At 42.1% G+C, this 12,420-nt stretch overlaps 1 protein-coding gene across 2 annotated transcripts in view; it reads left to right on the top strand.

Annotated features, from left to right (window-relative positions):
* Positions 1–11,541, top strand: part of PLCL1 (phospholipase C like 1 (inactive)) — a 187,814-nt gene extending 176,273 nt beyond the window's left edge. Inside the window, exons 6-7 of one of the 2 annotated variants that reach the window (XM_077917791.1) lie at positions 6,586–6,633; positions 8,553–11,541. In XM_077917791.1, coding sequence (XP_077773917.1) covers positions 6,586–6,633; positions 8,553–8,729 — 225 coding nt within the window. In that variant the 3' untranslated portion in view covers positions 8,730–11,541. The remainder of the gene's footprint in view (positions 1–6,585; positions 6,634–8,552) is intronic. The other variant, XM_028751623.2, reaches the window with a different exon arrangement.
* Positions 11,542–12,420: the final 879 nt, after the last annotated feature.

Raw genomic sequence — 12,420 nt, 5'->3', positions numbered from 1 at the left:
TTCACCTGTTCTTGAAATATAAGCAACCCTCTTAAACCCCTACTCTTTCACTGTCTCTGTTCTTTTCTCCTGTTGTCACTTTTGAAAAGCATACAAATCTGCTACAGATAATAAAAATCTTTAGAAATACCGTATTTTTTGCTTTATAGGACGCACCGGACGATAAGACGCACCTAGTTTTTTTTTTGGGGGGGGGGGGGGGGAAGAAACAAGAAGAAAAAAATTCTGAACCCCAGAAGCCAGAACAACAAGAGGGATCTGGCTTCTGGGATAGCCTCTTGCTGTTCTGGCTTCGGGGACAGCCTGTGAAGCCTCCACAGGGCAGCGGGGTGCCTTCACCCCCTTGGGCCATCCCCAAGCTAGAACAGCAAGACGGAGCGCAGCGCTGTTCTGGCTTCGGGGACAGCCTTTGAAGTCTCCACAGGGCAGCGGGGTGCCTTCACCCCCTTGGGCCATCCCCAAGCTAGAACAGCAAGACGGAGCGCAGCGCTCCGCCTCACTGTTCTGGCTTCGGGGACAGCCTGTGAAGCCTCCACAGGGCAGCGGGGTGCCTTCACCCCGCTGCCCTGTGGAGGCTTTGCACAGCTAACCCCAAGTTAGAACAGCGAGACGGAGCGCTGCACAATGCTCCGTCTCCCTGTTCTGGCTTTGGGCTTAGCCGCGCAGCCTGCATTCGCTCCATAAGACGCACACACATTTCCCCTTACTTTTTAGAAGGGAAAAAGTGCATCCTATAGAGCGAAAAATACGGTAGTTATCATGGCTAAGGTATGGGATTTTTTTGGGGGGGGGGTATATAAAAACAACATTGTTGTTGTTGTTGGCATCTGTTTGTCTTGGGAGTCAATGGAGTGTGCCTCCGGGGGTGAAGTCAAACAACTGCATTGTTGTTGTTTAGTCATTTAGTCGTGTCTGACTCTTCGTGACCCCATGGACCAGAGCACGCCAGGCACTTCTGTCTTCCACTGCCTCCCGCAGTTTAGTCAAACTCATGCTGGTAGCTTCAACAACTGCATTAGCATCACCAAAGTGACCTCCCTGGGGCACAAGCCTCGGCAGCGTGTATGGAGGGCCTGGGCTGTCCAGGTGACAAAACACCCCACTCAAACCTTGTTGATATGGTCCAAAGGAAAGCAGAGCAATATGCTTGGCAGTAGCTTGGCAACCATTTTAGGGACTCCATTCCAGATTTGTGGAGTTTAATCCTTAGTTTAAAAACAATATTTAAAAACAATATTTAATATATCATTGCACCTACCATACATTAGCTAAGTCCCTTCATGTACCGTATTTTTTGCACCATAACACTCACTTTTTTCCTCCTAGAAAGTAAGGGGAAATGTCTGTGCGTGTTATGGAGGGAATGCCTATGGGTGGCATGCCTACGGATTTTCCTCCTCTAAAAACTACGTGCGTGTAATGGACGGGTGCGTGTTATAGAGCAAAAAATACAGTATATTATCTTTGTAAAATGTTTCTAGTTACTCATTTATTGTGAACCTTCCGTACAGAGATTATGAAAGCATGCCTTCAGATTTCCAGCTGACATGCATCCTAGATTTTACTTCTAAGGCCTTAAAAGGAATAACTTTATACTGCTGTTGCTCCATTTTCTAACTTCCCAGTTCTGAATACATAACTTACTGTCTTGGCTACTGTGATGGGTGAACCACCCTCAGGTTGCGTAAGCTTTGGCTTGGAAATCAGCCAAGTTACTTTTCCCCAAATGAAATAGCTAGACTGATTTCTGAGTCAAAGCAGAATCCTCGACCCAAGCACCCTGTTCTCTGACACTTTCACACTACCTACTGGTCAATCCAGTGACAGAGCCGCCAGTGGCACTCCAGCCATTGGGAGGCAAAGAAAACGAGGTCTGTCCCGCCTATTCCTTCCCGGCACCTGGCATGCTACACCAGTGTGCCAGGACAAAAGGTTACAGGGGTCCGTGGGAAAGTGATTTCCCCAGGGCTACTTCAGTACCGCCTTCCTTATCTCTCGTAGTGCCTGGAGCATCCGTCCTATTGCTGCTAGGCTGGTGGTCAGGGAAAAGTGTTTTAAAAGGGGTTGGTGGGAAATTGGGGGGAGGGAGGCTGAGTGAGTGGGTGGGGGGAGGGAGGGGTAAACCAAGAATTCTGATTTAGATGGTAATCTGAGCTGGAGAATAATCCAGGGCCCTTAATGTTCATTGAAACATTACTAGCAACTGTATCTGGTACTCCTTTGTGGTGTGCTTCCTATATATGCAGATGGTTGCTTTGGCAAGTTCCGTGAAGGAAAGTCTGGAAGAGCATGAGTCATCATTAGGCAAAGCAGTGGCTCACCAGGGAGCAAATAAATGCCAAACGCAACCTCCTGAACAGTATCTCAACTGAAGTAATCATCGGTGATGGGCTCAGAAATATCACCCGTGATTCCTCTTCTATCCCTAGCTTTACATATCCCCACAAATGTGCATATGTAAGAGGCTGATTGTCATTCTGTGCCTGCAGAAGCACAGATCCGTGAGTCTGCTGCACATCAGATGTGCCCTCAATGCAGGTGAAACCAACCTGTGTGATTTGTGTGGTACCCTGGTGCTCTCATGATCACATAGTAGAATGAAGGCATGTGTTTCATTTCTGCTTTTCAGCCCTTAGCGGGGCCATAGCTCACCAGATGCCCTCAGCAAAACCATGTTGCTTATATTTATAGATGGCGGTGACTTCAATATCTTCTTCTTTGAAAAAATAGCCCTCCTTCTTCCTAGTAACAGTGACATCATCCTCCACCCAATCAGATTTGACTACAGTCATCACGTTTCCCCTCAGTTTTGTCGTCATGTAACCCAATAGGATTGGCTGTGCAATGATGTCACTGTGACTAGGAGGGTTAGTTTTCAAACCAAAATGGTGCTGAAATAAAATGATGTATGGATGTTTGCTGAGCCTTCTGGACTGGAACCATGGAGAAGCTGCTAGTGAAGTCCAGTTACTTTGAGCTACCTGATCAGGTATTGCCCACCTACCTAAATGTGTGTTGAAGGATGTTCCCTCTGGAGATAACTGTTGGGAAGATGGCCTTCTTGAAAAATTGATGAAAGGGGGAGTGCATTTTGTTGAAGGCAATGGTGTTTGCCAAATGTTCCCACCTTTTATAGAAGCCCTTTACTATTTTATTAAAATAATAAAATAATAATAATAATAATTTATTATATATACCCCGCCCATCTGGCTGGGTTTCCCCAGCCACTCTGGGCGGCTCCCAGTCGAATATTAAAACCACAATACAGCATTAAACATCCTACTGTATCATCCTACCAGACACTGTCTTTAACCTTTTCTTACGGTTTGATACTTATTTCTAGACTCTATGATACATAAATAGCTAAAGAAGCAGGAGTCTTCGAAGGCTAGGATAGAGGAATGTGATTTTTCTTTGTCTGACAGAAATAATGAGTTCTTTATGTGTGTGTGTGCCAAGAAAATGGTTCTGTGCTCTCAGGTTATTGCAGTGACTTATTTCCAGGGGTTATTTTGGTTTAACCAGATTTTTGGAACTAACCCCACATTCTTTCTAGTATTTGGTTTTGTTAAGGTGTTGACATAATTTTGCTGGCACCTCCCCCTTTTAAGTAGATTATATTCACAACCAATTTTCTCAAAGCAAACAGATGGCTTCTCAACAAGAGCATGTCCGCGGAAATTATCCCTTGCAGAAGTAGAACAGTATTGCCACAAGAGACCTATGTTTGTCATTCATTTTCTTGTGAGATGTTACTCAGAACCATTATTTGCTTTCTCACCTTGCTCACATGAAGCAGGTGTGTGTGTGTGTGTGTATTTTCCTCAAAGGCCAACAAAACTTTAATGAAAATTGGGGAGTGGGGATGTACATATCAAATTGCAATATACATTGTCATTGCAATTTGAATTGGGGAATGTTTTTCTTTCTCTCTCCTAAAATTAAAACGCATAAAACTAAAAGCAGGATGTTGGAGGATTTAGGACAGACCAAAAAATTGCTTCTTCACACAGTGCATAGCCGAACTATGGCATTCGCTCTCACAAGAGGCAGAGATGCCCACCAACTTGGATGGCTTATTTACGGAGGATAGGGACACGGGTGGCGCTGTGGGTTAAACCACAGAGCCTAGGACTTGCAGATCAGAAGGTCAGTGGTTCGAATCCCCGCGACAGTGTGAGTGCCCGTTGTTCGGTCCCTGCTCCTTCCCACCTAGCAGTTCGAAAGCACGTCAAAGTGCAAGTAGATAAATAGGTACCGCTGCGGCGGGAAGGTAAATGGCGTTTCCATGCGCTGCTCTGGTTCGCCAGAAGCAGCTTAGTCATGCTGGCCACATGACCCGGAAGCTGTACGCCAGCTCCCTCGGCCAATAAAGCGAGATGAGCGCCGCAACCCCAGAGTCGGCCACGACTGGACCTAATGGTCAGGGGTCCCTTTACCTTTACCTTTATGGCTACTATTCTTGAGGGTAATGTTCTGCCTCCACTGAATGAGTCAGTATAGCTCTGAATACCAGTTGTTGGAAATAGCAGGAGAGGAGAATGCTTGCAGGATTCACGCAGCCATCTGTCTGATCTAGCATGGCTCTTCTTATGTTCTTGATGTTTTATTTTTTAATTGCTGAAGTGGTAGGTAATAATAATAATAATAATAATAATAATAATAATAATAATAATAATGTGTATGCTAAGGTAAAGTTTACGCACTACTTGGCTGGAGAACTGCATTGCAAAATTTGGAGAAGTGCAACTTTTGAAGAATGGCTGTCCTTCAGTTCACAAACTGTTTTATAAAGTGCAGATTAGGTAGATTTATGAATGTGAGCTGAATCCAATTTTTCTCCCATCCCCAGGCCAAATCTGTAGAAAACAGACTACAAAGCAATATTAACTTAAGCAGGAAAACGCTTGCCAAATTTCCTTCAAAAATTCTGTACATGCCACTCTAAGAACAAGTGACTTAAATAGAAGAAAATCTATGTAGCGGCAATGTGAAGGATTATATGTTTTAGATTTGTGGTGAACAGTATAGCCCTGATACTTTTTTAGAGCTCAAACTGAATTGCTTTACATCCCTCTGTCGTGACTGAACTCTGAGAACAGACTTGTTAGAGCCATCAGTTGACAAGAAATCACTGCATTTCATCAATGATGCAATGCCAATCCATCTGTCTACCCATGGTATTTAGCTTTGATCAACATGGGAGTATATGAATGATTCACAAACATTTATGATTGCCAGTTAGTTTATTGCATGATCCCCAGGTAATCCAGTGATACAATCTGTTGCTGGCAGCTTCAAAACAGTAAATCGTAGGGTGATTTTCTGGGATGATCATTCAATACAACACTAATGAATGCAAGATGAGTGGCCCTTACAACTTTCATCCCTGCTCCTGGGTCTCAATGAAAGATTTGGATTCTATCCATCCTAGAGACTACTTTACCTACCGTATATCTCTATCTATCTATATCTATCTATCTATCTATCTATCTATCTATCTATCTATCTATATCTATCTATCTATCATCTATCTATCTATCTATCTCTATCTATCATCTATCTATCTATCTATCTATCTATCATCTATCTATCTATCTATCTATCTATCTATCTATCTATCTATCTATCTATCATCTATCTATCTATCCTCTCTCTCTCTCTCTCTCTCTCTCTCTCTCTCTCTCACACACACACACACACACACATCTATCTATCTATCTATCTATCTATCTATCTATCTATCTATCATCTATCTATCTATCTATCTATCTATCTATCTATCTATCTATCATCTATCTCTATCTATCTATCTATCTATCTATCTATCTATCTATCTATCTATCTATCTATCTATCCATCCATCCACACACATACACATACACATATTCACATATGCTTATCTGCGCTTTCTCCATAACTGAAGCAGATCTGCAGATCATAATGTCTGATTGTCTCTTACATGAGTATTTTCACTTCATGTTCATGTATTTAGTGTACATGGATGGAACAGAAACACTGTGTGCAGTTACACTGTGTTATAAGCTACCTGTAGGTTTTGTGCTCATTCCTACATGCCAATGCTCTCTTTTTAGGAGTCGTGAAGCAGTTGACCAATTAAAGCTGTGATGATATTTAAAAGAAATCTGGCATAAAGGGCTGGATGGGCACTGAAATCACACTAGAGTCATCATGTTGAACAGGGGCTCCTTTGTATCACTAAGTTGTTTAGCAGAATGACTGAATGAGCCCGGACGTTATCAGTTTGTGATGCAATCTTAGCTCACGCTGGTATATCTAGTTGCTATTGTTCCCAAGCATTGTTTACTGGTTCTGAACCTTGCCAGCTACCATTGTCTCTCTCAACTTGTTTGCCAGGACTGGAGTAATGGGGTGAATGCAGAATCACATGGCATGTGTCAGTGCATCATCGAGTCACAACAGGTTCTCACCAAGTGCCAAAATTTGCTAAGGGGGGGGGTTGTGCATGAGCTGAGTGATGGCAGATGTCTACAGCTTTGCACTGAATGTGGCAAAAATGTATTTCTCACGCTTCTTGAGATTGTTGCCTTTGGTCCTTTGCAGGTTCGTATTCTACACCACGCTGGGATCATTCTCTGTGGGGAGAAAAAGGTGAATTGTAATGATTGTAAGAAATATGGTGGTCACAGTGCACAGATGCACAGTAGCAACAGGATATTTCCTCTCTTGTGTTCCGGTTCTATCCTTTGCAGAGAATGTGGTGATGGGCTGAAATTTCTAGGCTATGTGAATACTGGCATCATTGCATTGTGCTGCTTCCTTGCCTGCTCCACATCACTGGCTATGCAGGTGTGGGCATGGAGTTTTCTGTGGGCATGGAGCTTCTGTTTTTGGAAGCAATCCTGTGTTTCCTGGAAAGGTATAAGCCCTAACCTTCATTTATTTGATTTGTTCTCTTCTGCCCTTCAGCTAGAACGCGAAGCTTACAGTTACGTCTGTGGGAGTTGTGCTTGACAGATTTCTCCATTCTATTTTTATGGCTAGTGTTTTTAAGGACCTGCATGCCTTTGATCCTCGGTGGCTGCAGTGCTCTTCTAAAATGTCCCCAAAGAGGAGCTTTTCTGTAGGGATGCTTACAGATTCCTCCCCATGTGAATTTCTCACGCAATTTTGTGGTTCCTGGTGACTTGGTCCTGTCTCCAAAGCAGCACCATCACTCTCATGATCTGTCCAACAAATGCCAAAAATCGAATCTAAAAGCTGGCGGAACTCTGTCAAAGTGCTGGGATCTGGTTTTGAGTTCCAGACTTAAGTTCAGATGGCTGTGCATGCGCAGTTTGCCATAGTTTGGTTTGCATTTTCCTGCCTTATAAGATTGCTGACATGCGCCGGTGCACATATTCATTGATTAAATAATCACAGCACAGAAATTCATTCTTTCTGGTTCACAAGACCTTCTCCTTCATGTGCTGAATGTAGCAGAGTTACCCCCACTGCAGATACATCAAGCAGTTGTGTGAAGGGACCCCACCTGAGGCCCTTTACATCGCCACCAAAGCACTTACATGTGCTTTCTCTGTGTGGAGGTTTGGGGTGGTGATGGCGAACCTTTCTGATGTGATTGCATCATTGCATGGATTGGGGTGTTTTTTTTTAGTTTTGCACTGTGATTTAGTTTATTAATGTGTTTATTCCATGGTGTGCGCCAGTAACCTGTACTACAGTAAACTGTATGTGCCAATTCAAAAATTAATTTTGGAAACTTTGCAAGCTGAACTAGAAGGCAAGAGGAATTAGGAATGCAGGACAAAGTGAGCCTGCAGACTAAAAACAGAATGGAACGGGGAAAATATGTTCATTACAGCTTTTCTGGAGTTTGCTAACCCCCCACCCTAGTAAGCCCTTTAGTTGAAATGTTGGGGGGGGGAATCTGATTATTTTGGGACCCACTCTTGATTTTATATAAAACTATTGAATAATTATACCATGGATACTATTACAACCAAAACATTAACAAGAATAGAGGATGTAAATGTTCATTCTGATGCTGGCTCAGTGTTTCAGCTGATTAACAAATGTCTACTTTGGTTTGATTCTTAGGTTCTCCCCCCTTAAGCATTTGCTCTCAGCAGCATTGTCCAGACAGGAGTCAACTTCATCAGTCCAGAGCATGGGTGTACATGATTAAGAACTGTTACTTTCAATAGGATTTAAGGCACCTTTTTGCTAGTTGGATTTTGGCCATTTTCTCTAGTGTCAGGAGATGGGTTAAAGAGGCGTTAATAACTCACTTGAATTGCTAACAGCTCATAATGTATTAAATCGGAGAGACCAGCTGCATCCACTATCATTCTGTCTGTTGTCTGTGCATGTTATGCTGTGACAAAGTGTATGTGTTTGTGTGTGTGTGTGAGAGAGAGAGAGAGAGAGAGAGAAAGAAAGAAAGAGAGAGAGAGAGAGAGAGAGAGAGAGAGAGAGAGAGAGAGGAAATACAGCCCTTCTTTATCTTTTTAAGGACTTGCATTATTAACGACTCATCTTCTTTCTGTGTGCTTGTTGTGTATTCGTAGGGACAAGGTGATCTACTGAAGAACGCCAAGAACGAAGCCATAGAGAACATGAAGCAGGTCCAACTGGCTTGTTTGTCATGTGGACTCAGCAGAACTGGGATTTTGGATGCCAAGTCAAAACGGTGCCTGGAGGCAATAGAAGAAAAGGAGACTGGCGATGAGAATGGGAGGCTGTGAAAGAAGACCATCGCTGTCTGGCAATGGCATATATTTCAATAGCCTGAAATTATTTTTTTAACACATTTAAAAAGAGAAAGAGAAAAGACCGCACTAGATTGCCCTCTACCGGATATCAGAAGTATTAAAATCCTCACAATGCCAGTGTTTTATTTGAGTTCATTTATCCAAGTTTAGACTCTTGAAGTAGTGATATTTCTAATAAATCCAAGCTGTGTGTGTGTGTGTGTGTGTGTGTGTTTGTGTGGGGAGATCTAGTAAATGCTCTGTCATGAAGTTACATTGTTAGCCCTTTTCCTTATTTATTTTGGCATCTTTGATCAGAGTTTTATCCAGTGCTTTTTTTCTTTAAAAAATGTTTAGGGGTACTCTCATTTTCCTACTCATATTGAAATACTGCCCCTCAATGAGGACAAACTTAGATTCACAAAATGTTTAGAGGTATGCATACCCCTGCGTCCCCGCAGAAAAAAAGCACTGGTTTTATCATTCTGAAGATCTTGGTGGATAGAGAGAATGCATAACACATTAGTTTTAATGCTTCTTTGTACCATACTGTTGCTTTAGTGGCAGCTTCTAATAAACTGTGCTGTTCCAACTATGTAATACAGATTTTACCAGCAGAAGAAAGCACAGACATGAACCTAATCTTTTATTGGCATGGATGAATAATGGATTCCTCAGCATAGTGGGAATGATAAATAATTAATTTACCTATTAAATTAAGTTGATGAAATATTAAACAATCAGATTTTTTTTTTTGATAGATCTCAATGGGACTTCTGATGAACATTCCACTAACTTTTTTTTTTTTTTTTTGGCTAATCATGATTTGAAATGCACTCATATTAATAGAATAAATTGGCCATTTTGTTTCATGCAAGGAAGCCAGGGTGATATTTCAGCTCTGCAAAATTAGGGATGGAGTGATTTCCAAGCTTTGGTTATGAAATGTGGGATATCAAATATTCCTTTAGACATAATAGAATACGAAGGTGCTCCTTAGTAACTCTGGAATGTTTCCCAGCATCATTACCTGAAGGAAGTTTATACAAACAGTGAGCTTGAGATAAAGCTCAAAGAACTTCATTCTGCTTACTTTGCTCCTATGAACAATCCCGCATATAACCAGCAAGGGCTATTTCTCATGATACATGTCAAACATGGGCCTGCATTCAAACGGAAGTTACGCGTCTGGCTAGGAATACAAGTACAGTGGTGCCTCTGCTTACGTACTTAATTCGTTCTGGAGGTCCGTTCTTAACCTGAAACTGTTCTTAACCTGAAACACCACTTTAGCTAATGGGGCCTCCTGCTGCTGCCATGCCGCCGGAGCACAATTTCTGTTCTCATCCTGAAGTAAAGTTCTTAACCCGAGGTACTATTTCTGGGTTAGCGGAGTCTGTAACCTGAAGCGTATGTAACCTGAAGCGTATGTAACCTGAAGTGTATGTAACCTGAGGTACCACTGTATTTAAAATGCATCTCTGGGTTATTTGTGGGGCCTAGGAATTCGTTACTATTATTTTTTTTCAAAATACAGTGGTACCTTGGGTTAAGTACTTAATTCGTTCCGGAGGTCTGTTCTTAACCTGAAACTGTTCTTAACCTGAAGCACCACTTTAGCTAATGGGGCCTCCTGCTGCCACTGCGCCGCCCTGCACGATTTCTGTTCTCATCCTGAAGCAAAGTTCTTAACCTGAAGCACTATTTCTGGGTTAGCGGAGTCTGTAACCTGAAGCGTATGTAACCTGAAGCGTATGTAACCTGAGGTACCACTGTGGAGGTAACATGGAATGATGCTACTCAGAAGAAAGACTTGCTGAACAGCAGTTGCTCTGCAGTTCTCAAGCCTTTTCTCTCTAGCGCTAGTTGTGTGTGGTGTTATTCTCTCAGCCTGTCTTTTCAGGAAGGGTTGTGAGAATAAACTCACACATTTAACATGAGAAGCAGGCCTAAGGCAAACACATAATAGCCTTATTTTGCTATGTCCAAGAGCAAGCACACAATGAAATATAGCTGGTGGAAGAGAAGGATGATCTGGTGAGAGCTGAGTGGTTGAATAAAGCTCTAACCTGACCAGCTATTGAAAATCACATGATCAAACTTACCATGTTACTACTTGGAGTGTTATGCGCATTGATGTCATTATATAAATACACTAATTTGCTGGGCTGTGACAAAGCTGGTAGTGCGTCAACAGTGGTGCATGAGTCACATGACGATTCCAGCGCAAATATGGCTCCTCCCCAGTCTACTCAAATCATATTTCCACCACGCCAGTGTGATTCGGTGAACGTGATGTGCTAGAAATTTGAAGAAATTTGACAGAAGGCATAGTAGCAGAAATAAATAGCTTGGGAAATTTAATGATTGCCACCGTTCTCAACTTCATGCTGAAACTGTTGTCTGCTAGGGTTCTGTCTCATGGTGAAGCTGAAGGACATAAGCAAAAAGTCTTCATTTTACCATCCTTCATAATGTCTGGCTCAAACATTCTTAATGGTGTTCCTATATTTCAATCTTCTCAGTGCTTGAGTATGTATCTGCATTACCTCTGTTAGAAAGTAGTGTTCTATTGATATAAGAGACTATATTTATTTAAGCATTGCTTTTATTTTGAAAAGCTTTTTAAATTAATTTGATTAACAAATGTGCTGATTTTACTCAACAAAAAGGCCAATTGTTGAAATTTTGACAGTCTGAAAATCTTGTATGCATTAAGTTATTTTGTTTTATTTTTCTGATTCCTTAACACTATTATGTTCATGTTGCACATTTCTGAGAGAGTAAAGCTATGGAAAAAAAAAGAGCCATGTTTTAAGTCGATTACTGCACACTGATGAAATACATGTTCAGAATTTTGCCTTCAATAGCATGTGAACAGTAGGAAAAATATATTGATTTAGATCAATCACTTACTAAACAGAGATACATGGAATATTATGAGGCAACAGGCCTACTCATAAAACCACACCACAAATTGAGAACAAAGTAATTTACTGAGAATGGATCAGCCCTGGCTAACATGCTGCTGGTTAACTGCTGGCTGATATGGTTAAATCATAGCTGTCAACCTTCCATTTTTTGTGGGAAATTCCCTTATTCCAGCGCTGCTTCCCGCTGCTATTCCGGATTGTTAAATATCCCATAGACTGTCCCCAGGACAGGTGAGGCTGCTGATCCCTTATTTTCAAATCTGAAAGTTGACAGCTATGGGTTAAATGCAACTAAAGAATCACTTGGTCTTTCTAAATGATGAAATTAGAGCTCATATTCTTATTGGGAGCAAAGTCTTCAGAGCTTTTCTGCCCACACATGGAGATCTTCAAAGGTGGCAAAGGGTCTCTCCATCTTCCAGACGTGCTAGGATTTAGTCAGGCTTGGACCAGAATATTCTGATTGACAGTATCGGAACGTGGCTGGGATAAAGCTATATAGGGTAATGCAGTGCGTTCCTCCTTTGCTAAGGAGTCCACATGCCTGAGTTGGATGCAAGCAGGACCCCCTATGCTGGCATGGTTTGCATCCCAAGGGCTGCAGACCTCTGCACAGGGAGGTAGAGAAGTGAGAACTGCAATTGCTACTGAACAAGCCCGAGAGCTGAACTTGGTGGCTGTAACAATTCCAGGGTGGCCGTATCTCCTACTTGACAGAGAACAGCCTTCTAGTTGAAGGTGTCCTTTGAAGG

Source organism: Podarcis muralis, chromosome 1 (assembly GCF_964188315.1).
Source record: "Podarcis muralis chromosome 1, rPodMur119.hap1.1, whole genome shotgun sequence".
Lineage (NCBI taxonomy): Eukaryota > Metazoa > Chordata > Lepidosauria > Squamata > Lacertidae > Podarcis > Podarcis muralis.
Note: the sequence above shows the minus strand (reverse complement) of the source record. Positions and strands in the feature narration are given on the sequence as shown.